General features: G+C 37.0%; 2 protein-coding genes across 3 annotated transcripts in view; one reads left to right on the forward strand and one right to left on the reverse strand.

Annotated features, from left to right (window-relative positions):
• The window catches only part of cdkl5 (cyclin-dependent kinase-like 5), a gene marked incomplete at its 5' end in the record, with an annotated part of 26,771 nt that extends 25,214 nt beyond the window's left edge, over positions 1 to 1,557 (reverse strand). The window contains one exon of the mRNA XM_035652017.1: positions 1,510 to 1,557. Within this exon, the coding sequence (XP_035507910.1) occupies positions 1,510 to 1,557 (48 nt within the window). The remainder of the gene's footprint in view (positions 1 to 1,509) is intronic.
• A 9,175-nt stretch (positions 1,558 to 10,732) lies between these two features.
• scml2 (Scm polycomb group protein like 2) overlaps positions 10,733 to 24,197 on the forward strand; it is a 26,140-nt gene continuing 12,675 nt past the window's right edge. For both annotated transcript variants that reach the window (XM_035652163.1, XM_035652164.1), the window contains exons 1-7: positions 10,733 to 10,817; positions 14,965 to 15,053; positions 15,787 to 15,852; positions 16,650 to 16,720; positions 16,814 to 17,048; positions 18,407 to 18,495; positions 19,351 to 19,594. In XM_035652163.1, coding sequence (XP_035508056.1) covers positions 15,032 to 15,053; positions 15,787 to 15,852; positions 16,650 to 16,720; positions 16,814 to 17,048; positions 18,407 to 18,495; positions 19,351 to 19,594 — 727 coding nt within the window. In that variant the 5' untranslated portion in view covers positions 10,733 to 10,817; positions 14,965 to 15,031. The remainder of the gene's footprint in view (positions 10,818 to 14,964; positions 15,054 to 15,786; positions 15,853 to 16,649; positions 16,721 to 16,813; positions 17,049 to 18,406; positions 18,496 to 19,350; positions 19,595 to 24,197) is intronic.

Raw genomic sequence — 24,197 nt, forward strand, 5'->3', positions numbered from 1 at the left:
TGGACCAGAGTTGTATTTGAAAGAATTACATTTTTGAATAAGATTTTTTGAAAAAGTGAAAGTTTTTTTTCTTTTTCTTTATGTATGTATTTATCTGTGTAACTGACTGAGCCTGTTTGCTGATTCTTCTTTGTGCTACTGTTACATTAAGTTTTATCATTATAGAACAATTGTCATGTTTTCACTGCATCTGCTGGTTATTACGAGTTACAGTCTAGCTTAAAAGATTTTACATTTATCATTATAGCCAGTTAAGATTTTGAAACATTAGCTTGAAACACACTGCAGAGAAACAGCAAACAGTAGATGAAGATGCAACAGCAATACATGAGCTAGGATTCAGTCACGTATGGTAGGCACTGCTGAATGAGTCATACCAGCAGGCCTTGCGTTCATGCATACCAAGCACATTAATGGCATAAATTTAAATACTTTTTTAAAGAGCAACGGTTAGAGCCCTTATTATACACCAGTCTCTCTCAGAGAATATTCAGATTCATGCAGACAGTGTAAGAGTAGGTCAGTATGTGACTGAAGTTTATGAGTTTGCACACCACAAGCAACTAGTGGCATCATTATTGTACATGGTATTTCTCTATCTTGTGTGTAGAAATTGCCATTGTTAATGATATTTACAATAAATTTAAATCTGGTAGTGACAGTAAGGAAGGAAAGACGATATATTGAATATCTCTGCAGAAAATGATTTTTATTCCTACTAAGTTGATGCAAATGTCTATGTTGTCTTTGTATTTTCTTGAGATATTAAGTACTCATTTTTTACATTAACTAGAGGCCCAATGAAACTAAAATGTCAGACATCCACTTCTCAGATTTGTTTAATTTAGGGCTGCAACTAACAGACATTTTGATTATCAACTGATTAATTCATCATTTAGTTGATGAAGCATAAAGTAGTGGAAATGGGAAATGCCCATGCAACTTCCCAAAGCACAAAGTAATGCCCTTAAAGCCCCATTGTGTAACTTTTCTAACTTAACCTTAACAGCTTTAAAATCATTTGATGCTGCACTGACTTGTAATGGGGGTGAATGGTGCATCTGTCATTCCCACTCTACATCCTGTGCATCTGTTCTTGCACTAATTGCTGTGTTTGGAAAAAATCGACTTGCTAGTTTTTGATCATCAGTAATGTAATCATAACACATGCACATGTACAATGATATTTATAACAAAAGCATTTCTCTCTGAAACTCTGGGCGCCAAAGTGTTGCTTTAAGTGTCCAAAACCCCAAAATAGTTCAAAAAAGTCCACAAACAGGCAGCAAATCCACAGAAGCTGGAACATATTTGGAATTTTTGCTTGAAAAATTACTCAAATGATTAATTGACTAGTCACTGCAGCTCTAGTTTCATTTTCGACATATTTTCATTTGATTGTTCACTTTCAAAATGCACTGCAACACAAAGACTTCATATCACAATAAAGCAAATCACAAATATTTTCATACAAATGACTGTTGAATGAAATGAGAAATGCTGTCTTACCTTATGCCTGCACTTAAGCACCACTCCATATGCTCCTGGACCGAGGAATAGAGAGGAAGAAACAAAAGATCAATAAGTTCCAACATCTCAATTACGTTTTGGTCTTCTAAACCTTGAACAAACATGTTCATATAAAACAAGTGCAGTAGGTGAGAACCATCAAATCAATCACAGTTAATAGGTGAGGCAGAGGCATAGGTACTCTCCCACACATTTAATACACACCACACACACACACAGTATCTCTGTGGGTTTCTGTCTTTGCAAAGCATGTCCTGTTCTCGGCTGATCATCCATATTTCAGATTTTAAGATTTTTTGATGTCCCAGCTTGCTCAGGGGGATGTATTGTAGCCATCAGTGTTACCTGCCCTGGTGTTTGTGCTGTGATTAAATGTTTTTTAAGGTTATTTAAAGTTTATTTTACAACTTTGGTCTTATGAAGAGCTGATTACACCCTTTTCCTATCTAATTTATGTCATACTAGCATCTGTAATAAAAATGGCTTTCCTCTAGATAATACTTTTATTGTTCTTTGTGAAAAGCTGAGACAAGATAAAACAAAAGTTATTTTTGTTAACATTCCCTACAGCAAGCCATATGGCAGTTGTAGTGGTTGAATACTGACAGAATCATTGTTTTAATGTTTGTTAAATAAATAATGTTAAATATTTTCATGACTGTCCAGCAAATATACCCTTTCATCATCTATGGGTATGGACAGAAACCTGTGGGAACATAGTTCAGCTTTTCCGGAAGACTGATAAAACAAACCTGTGATTAAAAAAACTATGCTGTTAAAGTGTTGTGAGTTAGTTTAGACTTCCAGGGGCGTGTTTCCATAAGGTAATTTGTAAGCTCTGCTTACATGCAGATCACAAATGGTCGCAGTGACACTTTGGAGAAATAATCTACACTCACAAATAGCAGATCAATTTGTGAGTCTGTACAGAGCTCTATACATGCTCCTGTATGGTTCGTGAGTACATTTGTTTTGATTATTGAAATGTGGGAGGAAATGATCTTTTGTTGCAAACTTTGTAAAAACATGCTCCAGAATTCCAGAAGTAAAATGTTTACAGTGTTTTCTACATAAACAATGCTACTGTAGGTGAGTGGCGGTTGGAGCAATTCCAAGGCTTGGGTGGACGGAAACCTCCTTGAACTGCCGGTACAAAAGATGAGCCACTGTGTTTGAAAATATCTGTTTTTTATAAGTTAGAAATACAAGAATGTGCAACAGTGAGGAGAGAAGTCAACAGCTCTGAGTATAAGAAACACCCGATCAACAAGATTAAAATTCTCTTGTGTACTGACACAAGAGAATTTTAGGCTTTTTGATTGGCTAAGGTTATGCTTTGTGGAAACTTGAAAATGGAGTCAATGGTTTAAATCAGATCACTTTTTTGATTCAAGGTCAATTTTGAAAGAATATATCAGTTGATACAGTGTTTTATTCCTACGTGCAACAACAAAGTGTTTCTGAATTTGCTACAGCACTGATTCATGACTCTAAAGGGCCTCTTTCTTATTGGTGGCTGAGGCTCAAAGGTACTGAGGTATGTCATTTTGCCATGTCAAACAGAGAGAAAAAAGCATGATTTCTAAATAAAACTAATAGTTTTGTGTAAGTACAGTTAAATAATTATTTATTATTACATTGTTCTTATGTTGAGGAAAATAGTCAATAAAATGTGTTTTTATAATGATAAAAATGATTACCTTTAACTCATGCCATCAGAATGAATTGAAAGAAACTCTACACATGGTGACTTTACATGTACAGTATGCAAATTGGTGCTGCTAGTAAGTCTCTCACATCAAAAACAATAACAAAAGGTGTTTGAAATCAATCTGACGTGATTAAGGAGGTATTATTCACGGATGAGCCGAGATAATATTAAAGATTTATTCAAAGAACGTTTAGTCACGTTCGCCGACTTCCTTTGCTCACTCTCTGACGTATCCGATGTATCCCATATTTACCCGGTAGTTATAGAAACTAGAGGCAAGCAAGGACATGCTCCGTTACCTGAACAAAATCATGGATTTCTCTGGGGTTCAACATTTTTGCAAACATTTTGGGGTAAGTTAAGAACATAACTTAACAAAATATACAACATAGGCCTAGCTTTTTTAAGACATTTTAATGTGGAAAAGTTCTATTTTATACATTTAAAACAAGTAAAAAGCATGAAAAATGTTGTTGCTATGGCTTTAAAACTTCCATCATTTAATTGCACTTCTTTGTGTAGCTAACTTTTTGATTAATGTATGCTGACAAGCACTCATGTAGATTACAGTTAGTGAGAATTATCAACAGTACAATAAACACTCGGTTATTCTGTCTTCTCACATTAGAGTGAAGCCAGGGAGGCATGTCAGTCCATCTCACTGAAATCAGCAACCAATGACGCTGCTGACTAAAAGAAATAATTTCCGCATTTCTGCATGGTTTGATGTGTGAAGGACCTGTGTGTGGAATACTTGCGAGTCTTTCGCAGCAAGACTTCAAATTTGATCCTCATTTATTTCATTTTCTAACCAGCCATCAATGTTGTCACTGAAGCAAGAGTTGAACAACCTTTTTATTGTTCAGTAAAACACACTCAAACACAATCACAGAAGCACAAACGCACAAAAACAAACTGATGCACCCACTCTACTGGCTTATGTGCATGACCTCAGTATTTCAGATATTTTCTGCAAGGCTAAAAGTTTCACTGTGAGAGGAATGCAATTCAGGAAGTCTTAAGAAGTGTATAGAGTCCGAAAACTACAGATGTGTGTGATAAAAATGTAAAATGTTGTAAAATGAACAGCGGTCTGTCATGCTCATGTCACATACTTTCTTAACCCAAACACCCACTTTGACCTCCTCCCTACGCTACATCCACCTTTGTTCCTGACAGGCAAGAGTCATAATTCACATGGCTGTTGGAGGTCTTTGTCAAGCAAACATAAACATCGCTTTCTTTCTTTTTTATGATCTCTGTTAATAATATAGTCAATAGTATCGAAAGTACTGAAGCTCTTGATCTACAGTCAGATTTTCAATCCAAGGTTGCACGGATGAAACAACGGAGAAGAAAATCAACTGGTCCGCAGTATGTGTTTATTTTTCCATGGTATCGAGTATCATGTTTTTATACTAGTATTGTATCCTAAAATCCTGGTATCATGACACCCTTACACAGCACTGTTTCCATCAGTACTGCTGTCTGTCTGAGTTTCACTTTTTGACACAAATACTGTTTTAATTCACTAATTATTTTCAGTTGCTTCTGCTCTGCTATTTTTTCCATGCGTGGTTTGGTTAGAGCCCGTGAAATTCAACACTTCCTGCAGATTAAAAGTCTACTAAGGAGAAGGTTCATGCCCTTTGAGCTGCTGGAGCGCTTTTAATGTGAAACACCAATCCAATCCCAGGAAGTGTTGAATTTCATTAATGGTAACTTAACCATCTTTGAAAAAACAACAACTTTGAAATGGAAGCAACTGGAAATAGTTAGATAATGAAAACAGTGTTTCTGTCAGAGCGGAGAAACTCAGAGCAGCAGATTGGTGATGATGACATAACTGTTAGTGCACTGATGAAATTAGTGCTGTAAAAATGGACACTATCTTGACATCAGATAAACATTGAGGATGTTTTGAGTTGGGAGCAGATTATTTCACATTTCAGAGCAGATTTTTAAATTAAAAATCGAGCAAGATATGCTGACAAAACAGGGAAATGTAGGAATAAAGACCTGTCTAATATAAGCCCGTTTGAGATAAAGGCCTCTTCTTTCTGCAGTTGAGTTAAATAAAGGCCCTGGAAACTACTTCAGAGTACATGGTAAACAAATGACCAATGCTGTCGTTTTCTCTTTGAGGACAGTCTCTAAGGATTATATACTATGCTATGAGAAATGTCTCCCCTTTAACAAAAATGCTAAGCTCCTGAAAAGGGGACATGTTGGAGATTTACAATGTAAAATGCACCTTACACACAGGTGGATACGGTGGATATGACATCTGTGTCCTCAGTGGCTCTGATCACCAGAATAAGAGTTGGTAACAGTATGTACAGTTCTCACATGCTACAAACATGCTGTAAAATCTGCTGTGTGAAACCACGTACCTTCTCCAACAATGCCAAGGACTTCAAACTTATTCATCACATCACAGAGTGTGGGAGCTCTTCCAGCAGGTGAAATGAGCTGCTCTGGTTTTAGCGAGGAGACTCCTGCTTTGATCGGCGGCTAACGGAGTCTGTAGAGTCCAGCAGAAACATGGCGAGCGTCGGACCACACCCCATCTTCACTCCTCTTCTGCTTCAGCTTCTCTCTTCCTCACTCTACAGCTCTCTTCCAGCTGTACGTGTTTTTTTTACGAGTCAGTTTCTTTTATTTATGTAACTGACTCAAGTTGTTTCAGTCGTCTCCAAATTCCCTTTATTCCATGTCTTCAGGTTGTCCACCTTGTACTTCTATCCAGTCCTCCACACGGTTGTACCTGGAAGACCAGAGACAAAAAAGAGAAGCAAGGTGTTAAAATGTGCTGTTGAAGGGTCATTTCAAGGTCTAACTTCCCATCATTCCTTGCACAGACAGTAGCATCCTGGTAATATTGCTGGCACAGATGGTGGCTAACTAGGACATGTAGATGTACAGAAAGGCTTTTCCTCGAGGACACATTTAAATCATGGATGACTTAAGCATGACTTCCACACTCTCATCCTATCTCATCTATTCTCATCAGCCACACATTCAATCTGGAGGATGCTGCAAGGGTGACAGTCTAGAGTGAATGCATAATGGCTGGCAGCACTGTTGATCCCTGCCTGCATTGCACAAGTCTAACTTTGTAGTTTGCTGTCAGTCAGTTGGTCCAGGCTGAAATATCTAAACAACATGCATTACCCTAGAGGTTGAATCCTATACTGGTGATCCCCTGTCTTTTCTTCTAAGGGCAACATGATACGTTTTTGTTTTTTAGTGAAATGTCTCAACAACTGATGGACAGATTGCCATAACATTTGGCACAGATATCCACGGTGTCAAGAGTATGAATCCTAAGAATTTCGGTGGTCCCACGACTTTTCCTCTTGTGCCATCAGCCAGTTAAAGCTTTCACTTATCCACTGAAGTATCTTAACATCTACTAGATAAGTTGGCATCATTTTTGTACAAACATTAATATTTCTCACGTGATGTTTCCTACTGATTCTGGTCATCCTCTGACTTTTCCACTTGCACCACCAGCAAGTTCACTTTTCTGTTTTTTTGTGAAATATCTCAACAACTCTTGGATGAATAGCCATGCCCTTTGGTACCGACATTCATGTTAATGAAAACTACTGACACTCTCATCAGCCTCAGCTGTATGTGTTGTATCCACTGTATAATTACCTACAGCTCTCTGTTGCTGCCACATTAAAAATATTGAACCAATTTCCAAGGCCATGCACATTTAAACACACTCAATGATAAAGTGTTTTGTTTTAGGAAGAAAAAGGCTCAGTACAATAATATCCAAAGGCTTAGATCTTCTTCTGTCACACATCCAAAAACTGACCACGGTTATTAAATGCCTCTTTTGTAATGCGAATGCTGTTGGACTGGAACCATCAAAGCTTCTCACAGTATCAGTCCAACTTCATTTGTATAACACTTGATTTATTCAGCAGTGCAAAAACACTTTAATGTTGATTTGGCTCATGTGCCTGTGTGGGCGTTTTCCTATGCAGTGTACACTCCACACAGCTAAGTCTTTTCAGAGGAAACGAGAAGGTGGATGTTGAGGCCATCCATGGCTAGTCATTTAAGGATATGGTGTTGCCACTAGGGAGTGATTAGATCCATACTGTACCTTGTCTGAGTAGACAAATATATCCTGAAAGCCTGCAATTGGGGCAACCTATGATGCATTCTTTCCTGTAATTAAAGAAAACTGTGCCTAAAAAATGGGTACAGGCAGCACAGGGTCGGTTTATTGATAAGCCGCTGCTTCTCCTTCTCCTACTGATGGCAACATCACTGTGAAAGTCCTGAAAAATATTGATAGAACGGACTGTAACATCAATCTTGCATCAAACGCCTGTTGGTGTCTGCATGCAAAGGAAAGGCCATGGGAACGAGTGAGTTTGGGAGTGTGCATTTAATAGGCAGGTGCGTGCGTCCGCGTGCACGGGACTAAGTGTGTGTGTGCGTGTGTATATGAGGTGAGAGAGAGAGAGAGAGATAGGCAGAGAGAGGATAGTAATGCTGCTCTCTCTGCATCGAAACTGCGTCTCTCTCGTCGCTGCGTTGCGGAGCGCACCACCATTCCATCGCTGTCCACGCGTTTCTCAGCCTACACAGCAACCAGCACATACATTATAACAACGTGGTTCGCGGACCAGTGTTCATGACAGTGTTGCACAATAAGATCCACAAATAGCGTTTGCCCATAACAACATAATTAAGACAAAATCTCACGCACTCGCACAAAAAAATAACAGATAATCCAACGCAGCCCGTCCGTCGTTTAAAGCAATGAACCTCTTTACCTGCAGATGTGATGTGTCGCCTGTATGAGGTGAGAAAGCTCAATCTGTGAAGCACACAGCATCATGCCCGTGAAAATGATGATGTGGGAAGACGAAGAAACATCATGTGGAGCGACAGGAGGGGGGGAAGCCCGGGCCTGTGCGTCGTGACACGATCAAATATCCTACTCACTCAATCTCTGGATGGAGATGAGACCGAATCCGCGGGCATAACGCCGATGACTTGGTATCAGTGTACCGTCAACAGTTCTTCAGAGGCTCCGTGTTCATAGCCTCAGCATCAGCTGGTTATAGCAGCAAAATCGTCATCCCTCTGAGCGACGCAGCGCACAGCCAATAGAAACACGGACGTCTGCGCGTTCCAGCAGTGGTTTTTACATCCAATATGACTGTGATAAAATAAAACTTTGGGATGGAAATGGAATACAGCTCATTATTTTTTAAATATTACATGTGCCTGATATCAATCACCCTCCAATGATACAGAGATTTCACACGGCCGGTTACTGCTGTTGCTTCCCTCCTTTTGGTCAATCCATGTTGTGTCAGTGATTAGAAATCTTCCTGCAGCTTGTCTCCACTCTCCCCCACCTATACCTCCCCTTCATGACTGCACTAATTGGCGAAATCAGTGTGAATTCACTGGATTCACCGACACGCGGTCTGTTTCATAATGAGCAAGGTGTTATAAAATATTTTGTACGTTAAATGCTGCAGCTACAGGCTGTTGCGAGGAACCACCTCCTCCCAAAGGCCATGTGTTCTGTGTTTGACCTCCACACCATCCTTTTAACTCACTGTTCTCACTGACACAACTTCCGTTGCTGTCACTATCATTATAATAATTGATTTAATTTCATTGTTTTTAATGCTGAATTGTATTCCTGATGCATTAAGCTGTTTTTAATGCTGTAGGTGGTTGAAATGGAGCTAATATAAGCACTTGATATACTTTTGGATAGAGCTTTAACAAATGCATCATAATTTCAATCATTTATTATGTTTTAAAATATTATAAAATAGCCTATAGCAACTGTCAGATGCAGAGGAAATTTAGTCTGGAATGTAGCAGATAAAAAGTATAAAGTAACATAAAATATTCAGATCAAGGTAGAAGTACATACGTTTTTAATTAGGTAGGCCTGTAATACTAAAGTAAATGTACCAATGCTCTATTTTTTCTCAAGTGGCCTGTATGATGGGACAGTGTATCCTGACTCATCATTACTGTGGGGTAAGATATGGAGTGACATTTCACTTTTAATCCTACAGTCGTAGTGCTCAGCTGCACTCATTAAATGTGGAACATTTGGTCTGAGTTGTTGCCAAAGAAAAACTTTCTCACCTACATTTGATGCCACATTTGTTATTTGAGTGTTTAAAGTGTTTGAATATTAGGAGATATATTATCGAGATTTGAAATACATTTTTCACATTTTATCACTGCACTGAGGTTCTTAATGTTATGCCATATATGGATTTTTTGATGGATAGACTTATAGTGTTATATTTTAGGCAAAAATCTGCAGTTGGGTTAAATAAATAGGCTACATTTATTCAAGTATTGTACTTTTGACACATTTGAGGTACTCACACTTTGTACTTTTACTCCACTACATTTCAGAGGGAAATACTTCTTTACTCCTCTACGTTACACTAACAGTTCATTTACAGATCACAAACAAAACATATTGTCAGTTTAACATAAAATAAGGTAAACTTTACTGTAAGCTTTATTTTATTGGTTTATTTGATAGAGACAGTGCTCATCGATCAGCTGATAAAAACTGCAAATGAGCCAGAGTTATCTTATAAGGCTATTTCTTTTAAATCTGATGTTGAAATATGTTAGAAAAACACCCTAAAATAGAAGAGAATAACAAAATATATACAGGATTATAAATATTCACAAACTAGAACACACCCCACACCAATAAAATAATGGCACAGTGTGACACATTGTAAGTTAGTTACAATATATAGTCTATGTAATACATTTTATACAATAGGACACATTGGTAGATCAACCTACGCAGCATAGAAAGTAGTTTAAAGTAGTTAAAATTTACTCCACCTCCTCCAGCTGCAGAGCAAATGTATCAATATTAACATTATATGTATATATAAAAGTACTATAACATCTCTCTAACTGGTGCCATTCTGCATGATGAACACTTTTACATTTGATACTTGAGTACAATTTGCTGATAATATTTAAATGAAGTAAAATGTTAAATGCTGGACTTTTGAGTATTTCAACACTGTAGCAGCTATTGGAGCAGGGATAAAAAGGCTTTCTTTCAACATTAATAATCAATCCAGCAATAATCTCCCTTAATTAGGCTGGTCTATTGCACTATTACGATTAAATCCACAATTGTTTTTTCGGAAATGGTCTGTTTAAAAAAAAAAAAAGAATGTCTTTATTACAGCCTCTCATGAATCTGACCTTCCAGTAAACCTGCAGTTATATCTCCTCTGTCCTTCTCATCACCTCCTCCTGCATCATACACAGAAAATACAACACTGAACAATTTTCGTTTCCACGCTACACGCCGTTGATTATCAAAACGCAACACGAAACGATATCTGTTTTCATACAATAACTAATTAATCATTTCCCCCCTCTGTCTCTGTTTTATTTTTTTTAACCTCCAGTGGAAAAATATGAATTACAGCACTGCGCGGTGGACATGCGCGGAGCTGCAGCGAATATGGCGGCTTGCATCTGATAGAAAGTGAGGAATCTCCCATCAAAATACCTTGTTCAAACGGTTGGTACGGCTCATGTCTCATTATTACTCTCATGTGCTGCCAATGACGGGTTTCTCTCTCGTTTGTTTTCGGGGCTGCGATCAAAAAGCGAGCTGCTTCCCTGCCGTTTGGCCCCTGCAGTGATAGATAGCAGAGCGTGTTTATACTGTATTCTGTGCAGGCGGAGAGCAGCTTTGGTGCGTACAGTAGCGACATTGAACTCTGCAGATTTCCCGTTGCTTTATGTTTACTGGCTACCCGCTGAGGATAAAACTGCAACTAAAATAACGTTTGGTAATAATCCCGCAGCCTTGTAGTATCACGCCCGTTGAAGATAACGTTAGCAGCGTTTAGTCTGCATATGGACCACTGTCCCGCCCACAAAATGTGACCATAAACCAAATGAAAATGCGTCACAGACTTTTCTTCAAATTATATTTTATCTTCTGTTGATTTCGTCTTTCCCATCCAAACCTAAATCCAGAAAATGAAAGAAAGTAATGATCTTTTTTCTTCGTCCAATCAACCACACATGCAACCTAATGCCACACAGGTAGGATATGATGATGCAACTTAAAATACCTAAATGTTGGTATTTAAAAAGCTGTTTGGATAAGAAATATTCTGTAATCAAAAGTTGCTGGATATGAAACCATATCCCAAGTTACCATTCTGGAGGTGACGCCCTGCAGCGGCTCACACCCCTCAGCCTCTCAGCAGTAATGTGATCCTTTTACTCTCCTGTCTCCAAACTGTCCTGCCTGACACACACACACACACACACACCAGGCGAGGCTGTGAGGATGGTTTTCAACCTGGATTTGTACGTTGATCTCAAAATTGTCCGATTTTATAAAATGGTTATTTCCCCTCTAATCCCACAGAAGGACTTGCTGCTGGTCAAACCCACATAAACTCCCCTTGTCTGTTTTTTTAAAGTCTTTATGGAACTATTAATTTAATCAGCAACTATTTTGACAGTTTTTTATCATTGAAGTTATTTTTCAAGCTTAAAATTTGTAAATTTGATTAGTGATTAATCTTAATTTTTCAAGCAAGGAAATATCATGTCAAATATGTCAAATATTTCCTGGCTCCAGGTTCTCAGTTGAGAGGATTTACTCAGGGCTGCAACCAAGACTAGTTTCATTATTGAAGAATCTTATTTTCTGAATTATTATTATTAACTGATACATATTTTGGTCTATAAAAGTTCTTCACAAAGTCCAACAGGCAAACATGTTTACAGTTTACAGTCACATTCAACAAAGAAAAGCAGCAAATCAGCAAGAATGTGGCATTTTGTTGATTATTGATTAAAAGATCAAAATAGTTTTCTGTCAGTTAATGAACTGATTATTTCAGCCTTAGATTTGATGCTTTTCTTTGTTGAATGTGAAACTGAATATCTTTGGGTTTTTAACTTGTTGGTCGTACAAAATGAGCAATTTGAAAACATCTGAACAACTTTATTTTGGATCGTGTTGATACTTTGATAATTATTTTAACTCCTTTCCTTAAATGTAGGTCAAAATATTCTTGTGACATCAGAGAAATAAATGAAATTTTCTCCTTAAAAAAAACAGAGAACGTTCTTTGAGTTAAACAAACACATCCACTACAATTGTGTAGCCACATGTCCCGTGGGCGTTAGTTCAGCATAATGTAAATGAGCATCTTCATTTTACGAAAGAAGATTTTTTGTTGTTGTAAACATGTAAAAGAAACATTCAAATGTTATCACTGCTGTAACAATCAGTTGATTTATCATTTAAGTTACAAAAATGGCAAATGTGCTGTTTCCAGATTCTAAAATGTCAGCATGTGTTGCTTTCCTCAGTTTTATTTCATTGTACAGTTAATATTTCTGCACTGATGGTCACCAGATAAGCAATTTCAATCCATCACCTTTGATGCTTTGGGAACTTTTCCACAAATTTATAGACTTTATTAATTAATCGTAAAAGTAATCTACTGGTTATTGATTTGATAATTAAATAAATCATTAGTTACAGCCCCACTAATAATAGATAATACTATATTACTCTCAGAAATTACCTACTGTGACATTACATCTTTCGTGGAACTTAAGGTGACCTTTATACCTAGTTAAGTAACATAATGAAATGAAAATATTTGTGCAAGCATCAAATATATATATATATATAAAAGTAGTCTAAATATATTAATTACAACAATATTGTTTTCAAATTTTGCATAGGCTACTTATAAAAAAGGTTTTAACAAATCTTTTAATTCACGTGAGAAAAAAATACTACCACTGCCACTCTGACAGATCTGTGGATGAAAAGTTACAACCTCTCCTGAAACAAGGTCTCGGGTCATTTTTCAGATCTTCTCACTGTTCAGGTCTGTGAACATTACACTAATCCCAGATAAGTGGCTGCCTCAGTGTAAATGGAGGCCGTAAAAATTAAGTGCTTCCTGGTCTGCTGGACAGTTTTTGTCTGACCCTCTTGAGCGAGGCAGACAGACCAGTGCAAACACTGAACCAATCTGGAGCTGGGCGAGGAGCAGAGCTGGAATCCTTTTCATGTCAGCCAGCAGACGTCCCACATCCACACGTCTTAATGGCTTTTTATGGCAGCTTGGAATCTTTATGGCTCCTTCTGACTCAATGGGATTCGCTGCTGAGACAGAGGGGTCTTCAGAGGGAGGGACAGTCACAATACATTGCAGATGCTAATAGTTTCAAACGCAAGGAAAGGAGGCATTGTCTGGGTTCTGGAGAGATTTTAACCTATGGATTTCTGGATTTAATTTGGAATGTATCACTTTTTTGATGCTCTGGTACCTTGGATTATTTTTATGCTTCATTTTGAGCTCTCACTATGTGGAGACCTTGCAGTGAGTGGGACTTTATTCGAGAGTTTTTGTGAACCTGGATGTATGTGGCAGAGTTTCAGCATAAACAGTGTGGTAACAATTTTATTTTATTCATATTTCTTACAATTTTTACAGGACTAAACTTTAGTAGTGAAGCAAAGCTGGTAACTGAAACCTTTTGGTCAGAGGAGTTCATATGGACTTGTGAAATAACAGCACATACCATTTGTCAGACACTTTTTGTTTTAAATTCCCTTACATCAGCAGAAGTGCACATGTCTGTAGTATTTATGCGGTCTCATAACTATGTATCACGCACAGTTAATAGGATGAGATGTTTTAATTGGATTTTAATGAATCTTATATGATTGCTGTATTTTTCTGTAAATTATAGGATATCATCTGTTTATACCCAGATTGTGAGTAACAGATTAGATATCAAAGGATAATAGTAATACAATCAGAAAAATATCAATCATATGTGACAATGACAGAATGAAACCTGAAGCAAACAAACTGCAGCAAACAGAGTATTTAGATTGAAGATTGGCTTTGCCTGTGACATAATCTTGTTTTTCTTACTGTCAACAAATCCTGTGAAAAAAGAAATAAAACCACAGCATGTTAGTCAGTCTCTTAATACTTTCGGACTTTCCTACCCTATCTGCAGTGCCATTCCGGAAAACCCATTCATTCCTACTGCAGACAGAAATCTTTAATAATGTGTTACAAATATACAGTCTTATTCTTTAAAAATGCTCAGTAATTTTCTAAAACAGATGGATGCTGCAGGTTTTTAGCAAACATTACTCAGAGTCAATAGTGTATTTGTTGTTTGTATGTGTATTTGGACTATTTTCAGCTAATTGAATAGGATTTAATAGGATTGAAAGAGTAAAATAAAAAAATAAAAATAGTCCTAAAATTAATAAAATGCAGTGGCAAAAAATCTTAAACCCTGATTTAAAAGAACTGTTGAATTAAAGTCTTCTGGGTTTGTTCCAGATATGTGGTGCATAAAAACTAAATGCTGGTCCAGACGAGTGCTTTATAAACCAACAGTAGTAATTTAAAATCAATTATTTGACACACAGCAAGCCAGTGTAAAGATCTGAGAGCTGGAGTGATGTAATTCACTTTCTTGGTCTTAGTGGACAACAGTGAAATTAATTTTGCATGTAAATTTATAATCTATTAACTCTAATGGGGCTGTGTATCAAAGAGCCATTTTAAAATAATCCCAAACTGTAGGTCTCTGTATTCTGGTATTTTTTGACTATTGTGGATGAAGTTTTCAGAGTGTATCTGTCTCCTCTCCAGCGTCTGTGTAGGTAAAAGCCTGTCTGACTTCACCTCCTCTGCAGCAGCACGGTTAACTTTGGTCATCATGGGCCGAACACCACACAGGGGTAGGCCTTCACAATATTGTTCTTCTGGTTGTCCTCCTGTCACTGTTGGCCTTAGACTAATTCTCAAATGTCACAATTTGATCACCAAACAACACACACACAAATCAAAATGCTCACTGATGTTTCCAACCACACAGGGACGTGCACACACATTTGGAGGGGCTATTGCTCTAACCTGAAAAAAGGGCAACCCCTAAGGAATGGTATAACAAATGGGATGCCCTGTAAATAAAAATGCTTCAGAACAATGCGTGGCTTGCATCACGCTTGCATCACGTTGCAATATTGCTTTATTATGCTACAGGTTACAGGATCTTGCATGTAGCTTGCTGCCTATGTAAGCCAGCTAGCTAGATGGCTAAAATTAGTTTATGTGATAACATAATATAAAAAATATCACACAATGTGATGCAAACATGTCAACATGTTTTATTTAATTTGGTCTATCTCTAGCAAATGAGCTACTTGTATTTGTGCAGGCACAACAGCAGAAGGGCAGCTCAGTCAAAGAGGGCAAATAGGTTGTTGCTCAGGCAACATTAGCCCCGCCTTGTGCACGTCCTTGCTACTGCATCATTATAATTTTTGGTGTTTGGTATGCTTGCGATCATTTTATTTTTCCCTTGAACTATTACAATTGCAGGTTTCATGCCTTCATTCGCACAGTAATTACAACCTGCGTATCAGTAGCTCCCAAATCCTGATGAGCAGTTCAATCATCTTTTGATTTCAGATCAAAAAGAGGAGAAGGAGAGACGAAGCAGCATCACAGCAGGCTCTGCCCTCGACAAATCTAATGGTTGGCAACTCTGTTCTCTGGCTTGCGCCTCTTTATTGTTGATCCTTTCATTAGCGGTCTAATTTAAATCTTTTTGACTTAATAGCTTTTTTGATTCAGCAGTTGATGTGTCAATTCTTGCAGTAACCTATTTTGTCTTTTATTCATTAACTTCTGGCGTGGGTTAGCTAAATAAGTTACTCATAAGTTACATGTTAAACTGTAAATTCAGAAGGTTTTAGCAAGTTATTGATGTGCACCAAATTTAACCAAAATGTATTGCTGTATTTCTTTTAAACAGATTTAGCAACTGTAGCATAAAAAAGCCTAAAATGGGCATGTTTCCTTATCGCTGTAATCAATTGTAAAGTCTGTTATATTTATGATTTACATAAATATGTCTAAGTCTGCTAAAATGCTGAGATTTTGGTTACAGAGACATATATTCCCCACAGGAGTTGGTAGAGACAAAAAGAGCTAATAAAGAGTGAATATTGGACTTATGTTCTGTAACTACTGAATGTATAAATAGACAAGTTCATCCGCTTAAAATATCATGATATATCAATTCTGTGTCCATAGCTTTGTATCTGCTGCCCCCAAGGGGCCAAAAAAACAGTTATTGCAGATTTAAGACAAAAAATAGTACCTCAGAAGTTTTAGTCCTCCTGAAATTATTTTGTGAACATTTGTTTGGGTCACTTCATTATAATATATTTTAGTACTTGCACTTTGTGGCTGTCACTGCATTTTCTCTTGCACTTTCCTAAAACAACTGCCAGTAATCAATTGTTTGTTTCTGTTGTTTTTGTTACTAGAACCGTTCAGTTGGGAAGACTACCTGAGAGAAACGTCCTCTGTCGCAGCGTCACCGACTTGTTTCAAACAGGTAGCTGATTATTAAGATGCATTAGCTTAAAGACTGGTAGTATTTCACACTACATGTCACAATACATGACAGTGACTGTGTGTCCCTCTGCAGTCCAGAGTGCCCCCCTCCAATGACTTTAAAGTTGGTATGAAACTTGAGGCACGGGACCCTCGCAACTCTAACTCTGTGTGCATTGCAACGGTGATGGGCATGATGGGTACTCGTCTACGCCTCCGTCTGGATGGTAGTGACAACACCAACGACTTCTGGAGACTGATCGACTCGTTAGAAATTCAACCAATAGGAACCTGCGAAAGGACCGGAGACATGCTACAGCCACCGCTGGGTGAGTGTCTTTACACTGGTACAGCCAGCAGTGAGTCTGTTTTTACATGACATTTCAAGTGAAATATTTAAATATCTTAAAATTAAACAATGTCTCAAACAAATAATTTACTCAAAATGTGATAGATATGTAGTGGATCTAATACATATCCGTGGACCACACTTTTCAGGACTTTATTGGAATGCAACAGCGAAACCTCCCTGACAAAACAGGGTCTCTGTTGTATAAAAGCCAGAAGTCCAGAACCAAAAGAGAAAGTAAAGCTAAAGGAGCTGCAATAAAACAAGCACTAAACTTCCAATTAAGACACAGAACATTCCCTTAAAAGATATTTACTACTAATAAAAGTACACTAACACTTCAGGTAACCATGAAAATTAGGAAATATAACACTCAAAGAGCCAACATGTGCCTTTTAATAAAATACTTCAAGGGTAAATACACACTACTACAGATACATACACACACTTTATTAAAAATACAACATTACATTAACATTATTTGAACCTTAGAGCTATTACACACTCATACTCACACAGGTGATTTCACTTATTTGACCAATTAGACCTTGTTTCAGGACAGTGTGGATGTGCACAGACTGTGCTTGACTGACAGGCAAGCACAGGTGTAAATAATAACATTAGTGGTGGCTGAATTCCATTTAGCTGCTTCAGTTTCAGTTTGGTATTGTGCATGCTGGCTGACTCTCATGGCTTACTGGGACACTTGAATAGAACAGAGTCATTGTTAATGTTTGAGGTCTGCTAACACCTGTGCTTTTCCTGCCATGACAAGACAAAATGTCTGCTGTCTACAGCAGACGTTTGTTTTGTTACTCCTGTTAGAATGGGACAACTTACACCTTCATTGTTTTAATTAATACATGGTTAGATGTCATTACCAGCATAGTGAGACCTGTTGAGCTGGTTGCACAGCAGACATTTAGTTTTTTCACAGCAGGAAAAACACGGGTCACAATAGCAATGACTCCGTTCCACTAAGTGTCCCAGTAACAGTGACTAGTGAACCGGCACGCACAATAGCAGGACCTCCCCTAAGTGGAATGCAGCAATCATTAATATACCTGTGAGTTTCCTGTTATGACATGCCACAATTACTGCTGTGCAACCAGTCTATTTCCACCTGAGCAGATCCTTTGAATTGCTGCTCGCATCCCTGATCTGGCCAACAATTCAAATATGTACAGCTCATTTAATTGCAACATTGCTTACAATGGTCTGTTGTTGTTGTTGTTACAATGGTCAGTAGACACATTTATATCTTCACGCAGTATCATGTTGAATTGTTTCCATTTTAATAAATCTGACCCTTGTGATGTATTTTGACCTGGTGTTTAGGTTTCAGGATGAATGCCTCCTCGTGGCCTATGTTCCTCCTGCGGACGCTGAGTGGAGCAGAGATGGCTCCAGCCTCTGCTTTTAAAAAGGTAATGACTACTGGGAGAAGCCACTGAAGGCCAGTACTGATAATACTTTATTTTATACTGAAGCTGATAAAACTTGGAAGTTATCAAAATTACATGATGTCACAAAGTAAGAGTTTTCTCCTCGTTTCATGAAAAAAATGAGAATAGCATTAAGAGATGACATTTAATGGGGAATAATGTTCCTGTTAAAGTCATACAGGGTGTCCTAATCCCTTAACAGTCAATGTTAAAGGTCCAGTGTGTAACACTTAGGAGGATCTATTGGCAGAAATGGAATATAATATTCATAAGTATCTTTTCATTAATGTATAATCACCTGAAAATAAGAATCACTCTGTTTTGGTTACCTTATAATGAGCTGTAGATGCCACTAAAAACTACACAAAATGCACATTAAACAACACTTAAATCACCTAATAGAGGCTGATCATTGGCTCTACTGCTGGGTCATAATACCATAGTACACAGTTGCAGTAATCAGCAGAGACAGAAGGGGGAGCTACTCATATGTCATGTACACTATGGATCAGACACAGCAGCATGCCAGCAAATCCATACAGACAAAAAGTGGAGTAAGCAATGTTTTGTTTCAATAAAAATTTAATTAAAATTCTGTTTAGTTATTAGTAAATGTGTTTAAATAGTTGCAAGATATCTTCAAATCAAATTGCTGAGCTAATACTGATAAAGAGAACATTTGGTTGAAACTGTGAAATGTGTTTTTGGGCACATACCTGACCTGATATACCTGGTTATGTGTGCATGGCTATTTATTTTAGTTTAAAACAGATATGCTGTGAATGCACAATATTAATTTGCGTGCTTATGTGCACGTATGTGTATGTGTGTGTTTAGGAACCAGCCAACCCTGCTAAAAACTACTTCCAGCCAGGTATGAAACTGGAGGCAGTGGACAGGAAGAACCCCTATCTGATTTGTCCTGCCACAGTGGGAGAGGTTAGAGGTCAGGAGATTTTTGTCATGTTTGACGGCTGGCGAGGTGCCTTTGACTATTGGTGCGCCTTCGACTCCAGAGACATCTTCCCTGTTGGCTGGTGTGCTCTGACAAAACACAGCTTACAGCCACCTGGAAACTTCTGTAAGTGCTGCTTTGATTGTTTTTTTGTCGTTGAATGTGCAATCTGAAAATTGTGAATTACAGATGTTTTTAGCAATGTCGTGTCTGAAGAACAATAGATGATATAAGCTACAATGATACCACATGTCTCCACGTTGAAGTTGACCATATGATTATATTTTTGATGATTATGAAGCATAAATTTGTGTTCAAATAAGGAAAATATACCCATATTACTAGCACTTGTGTGTTATGCAAAAACATAATTAATGGTCTAATTAGCTAAAATATTTTTATTATACAATGAGGATTAGAAAAGGATATTACTGCTCAAGTACTTATTGACTGAGATAATAATTCGAGTTTCCGAATATCCCACAGATAGCTTTAACAGTCAGAACATGCTCATCTATGACATTCAGGCCAATAGAAAGCTAATTGATTGCACTGACTTATTTGAGTTTTTGTGTTTTAATGGTGGACAGGTGTTCCCATCTTTAAATAACATTTTCCAATTTTTACCACTAGAGAGCAGCCGAGCACAAATTCTGATGTATTTGCTTCATTATTACAGGCTTTGAACTGAGTTGTGGCAACTCTCTTACAGACATTTCAGCATAGTTGTAGAGTGGACTTGAGTGAAACACTGTCTAAGAAGCAAATAATCATCTTGAATTTTCTGTGTTTAGTCATCACTGGGTTTCATATTTCTGTCACTGTAGACTCAAGCCATTATGAAGACAGAGAGGCCTTGTTCAGGGCTTCTTGAATCTGTCTGGATTCCTCTGAGATTTATTACAGTTTATACTTCACATAACAATGTGTCACAAACAGTTGATCAGAGTTTGCTTCTGCTAGCATTTGACTTAATCTGTGGCAAACTGTACTCAGCTATTTTACTGAAATGAAAGTAGCAGTAACCACAGTGTAAACATACTCTGTTACAGGTAAAAAATATACTTAAAGTACCCGAAGTTGCAGGCCTATTTCACAATGATATATATTAAATTGTTTGATTACGATTATTGATACATTGTTTATTTGTTTATTTATAGAGGACATTGCACGTGAATCAGTATTGACATTAACGTGCCTGTGGTAGCTCAATAGCACCTATAGTCTCAACACTTTAATTTTTTTAATTTTAACTTTATCTACTGCTGGGTAGATAATATATAAGAATACATCAGAATTTATTTGTAAAATAAATGTAGTGGAATTAAAAGTAAACTTAAACTAAAATGTAATGACACATACTCAAGTAAAGTACCTCAAAATTAAACTAAATAGTGACTGTGCAGTTGATATCTCAACAATATGATGAGCAGGACAGGGAGCTAATTATTGATAATAAATACAGTAGGTAGGAAATATATACATATGGTAACATATCTGTGAAACAAATGTTATCAAAAATTGTTAAGGCTTTGTGCTTAATAAATGCAATCAATAATGCAAAACATTATTTGGTTAATTTCATTTATATATTTTGGGGTACATCAATTGCTTAGTAATTATTATAGGGGCCCAGTTGTAGTTCCTTTATAGTTATAATAAGATAAATACGTAAAGATAGTACCATGGTGTGATATCTTGTAGGTAATTATGCAGTAATGATTTCATTAAGTATCAAACAGTGACATAGGAGAAGTTACAGAACTTAGTGAAGTCTGTACGCAGCAACATCAGCTTTTCATTAACTGGAGTGTGTTTGTACTGTCCAGGAAGGCACTGGTTTCTACTGAAAGTTACTACTACTAAAGTTTGTTTAAAATGTAGAAGAGATTTGGAATAACCAAGTCAGTTTTTTCCTCCTTTGTGGGTCTTTTCCCCTCTGTTTTGTGTTGAGTTTTGTCTTTGTTGGTGGGGTTGCGACCTGCAGCTCTGACCTCCACATTGAGTCTGCAGAGTTCCCTGAAGATTTAGCTTGAATAGATTCCAGTTTCTGGTCTTTTTTCATATATTAATCCAATACTTTACATAACCACAGGCTGTTTTTTTTTATGTGTGATTGTTTGTGCTGTTTCTGGCTCCATTTTGCCCTTTTGAAACGTGGAAAAACAGCTTAGCAGTTGGAAGCAAAAAAATAATCACTGATTTGTTCATGTATGCCCAGAATCAACAAATTTCAGGTTATAATCCTCTGATTAATTTTGTGTTTGCACATGTCATCTAATTTAAACTGCCTCAGTCTTCTTTAGTATGTCTCATGTGTCATGTTTTGTATCCAAACATTTAGTTAGTCAAATTAATGGGTGCACATTAGATAAAATTATATTTTAATAATATTTGAGTATATCTTAATGTAGATGGGAAAGCAGTCTGTCTACATAAGGACAGGCACAGGGGAAATAAATTTTTTTTATGTCAGATTATTTTATTTCTGTTTATTTTAAGTTCCCAGTGTTATACATCATAGATGATCATAAATAATCTGCACCTTTGCTTTTTTTTTTTGACAAGCAGCTAATAGAAACGTAGTGACTGCAATTGTTTATTTATTGAGGACAGTGTAAAACTGTTTGACACCTCAGATGCTTGACAAATGAGAAATGTATTGTTAATCATTTATCCACATATTTGAGAATAAATCATATTGTACATTTATGTCTTTAAAACATCTCTGATTCCACAAAGGCTTATGGTAAAATTGTCTGCTTTGAGACTGTTAACCTCACATTATTCCATATTTTCTTTAAAGAGGAGCCTAGTCTGTATTTCAAAGAAACATAAAAAAATTATTTTAGAAAACTTTTTGGCCAAGTTTGGAAACTTGTTTAGTTTTTATTTTCCCTTCATCTTTATTTAAACCAGTTAAGACCCACTAAGGATGGAAACCTTTTTTGCAAGGGAGATCTGATCAAAATTGCAGCATAAAAATTGCTCAGACAAAGCAATACAAAAACTGACAATGAAAAAAAAACAATAGTATAAACCAATAACAATACTGAAGACACTGTAGACAGGTGGGAGAATATGAAGTTTCTGAGTAAAATGTCCAACAGTGGTGGTAAAAACACTGCATGCTACATATGGCACAGACAGACAACATGCTATGCTGCCATCATCCTCAATGACAAGGTCAAGCAGTGACTTTCCTGTGTACCTATTTGCATGTAGCACTTTGATTAACATTTGTTTATGCATTTGTTTGGTCTGTCACAGAAACATAAATCGTATAACTCATTTGCAGGAGTTTGTTCTGCTTTTACCATTTTACAGTTCACTGTGGCATTTCGCAAGAAATTCAGATATCAGCTCTTTAAATGCTTTGAAAATGTTTCACAGTGCTCCTCTAACCTTTTTAAGATTTATCAAATGTGCAAATTTGGAGGCCCCTTAAGATAACAAAAATATTATACCGCTTCCCTCTGTGTGTTTATATACTCTATTTTTTTCAATGGACCCCATTGGGGACCCCTCTGAACTTTGACAAAACATTCCCTGTATGTATCACAGCAAATTAGAGCTTTGGTTGATATTATTTAAGTGTGAAGGCAGTACTGAACTATTAATTATCAATCAGGATGTAATTATATGGTAATTACACTCAGCGGTTACAGGAGCACGTGATTTGCACTAATGCTGAAGCTTCATGTTCAAGGTTTAGCTGTTTAGTTTCTTTGGCGGATATTTAGACATTTGTCATCCATAAAAATCACTTTGACAAATGGCTCTGGAGTCTGTTAATTCTGAGACTGGGGTTTTAGCAGGTGTAATAGATATCAGTCTTAATGTTTGCTTTTATGTCACATTAGCTCCCATCCAGCAATTTCCTCCCCTTTACCCTGTTGTTGACGCCCACTGGTCAGGAAAAATGTGGCTTTGAATAACCCGTACCACCAAACTCTGATTAATGAGAAGTGTGTTTGTGTGTATGCGTGTGTGTTTGTTTGGGTTTCCTCCACTTTTGTTGATGGATGACAGCAGTTACATGTCTGTCAGAGCATGTTCTCCGTCCTCGAGCAGTGAGGCAGTCACATTTGCAGCCTCCATCCAGTGTTTCAATACACAAGAAAGACCTTAATGTCTGCTTCAGATTCCAAGACTGCCTGGTCAACAAGATACTAATCATTGTGAGCAAAGGCATCTTTATTCCTGCTTCGAGCTCACCAGTTTCCAGTTTCACAAAGATATCTTAGATTTGTCTGTAGTGGTGGTATATAACAAAGTAGATTTACTCTATAGTAGTAGTTTTTAATACCAATTTCCATTTTACATCAGAGATTATATTTTACTTTTTCCTGCACCACATTTCTCTGACAGCTTTAGTTACTAGTTACTTTATAAGATAGCTTATACAATATGTTTTGTTATAAATGAAACTAACCAAGAAGTAGAGCTGAAACAATAAGTTGATTCATCAATTAGCAAACAGAAAATAAATTTGATTTATTTGAATGTAGAGTATTCATTCGCTTGCTTATATGCATGTATATGTATGAAACTGGAGGCAGTGTAAATTGTCAACTATTTTTATAATAATTTGAGTAATTAAAAAAAAAACATTTCATGGTTCCAGCTTCACAAATGTGTAGATTTGCTGCCGTTCTTTATGATTATTTCCATGTATATTTAATAATTGTGAGGTTGCACAAAACAAACATTGTAAAGGTGTCACTTT

The sequence above is a fragment of the Morone saxatilis genome, unplaced genomic scaffold (assembly GCF_004916995.1).
Source record: "Morone saxatilis isolate NCDOM2014 unplaced genomic scaffold, NCSU_SB_2.0 Contig11, whole genome shotgun sequence".
Taxonomy (NCBI): domain Eukaryota; kingdom Metazoa; phylum Chordata; class Actinopteri; family Moronidae; genus Morone; species Morone saxatilis.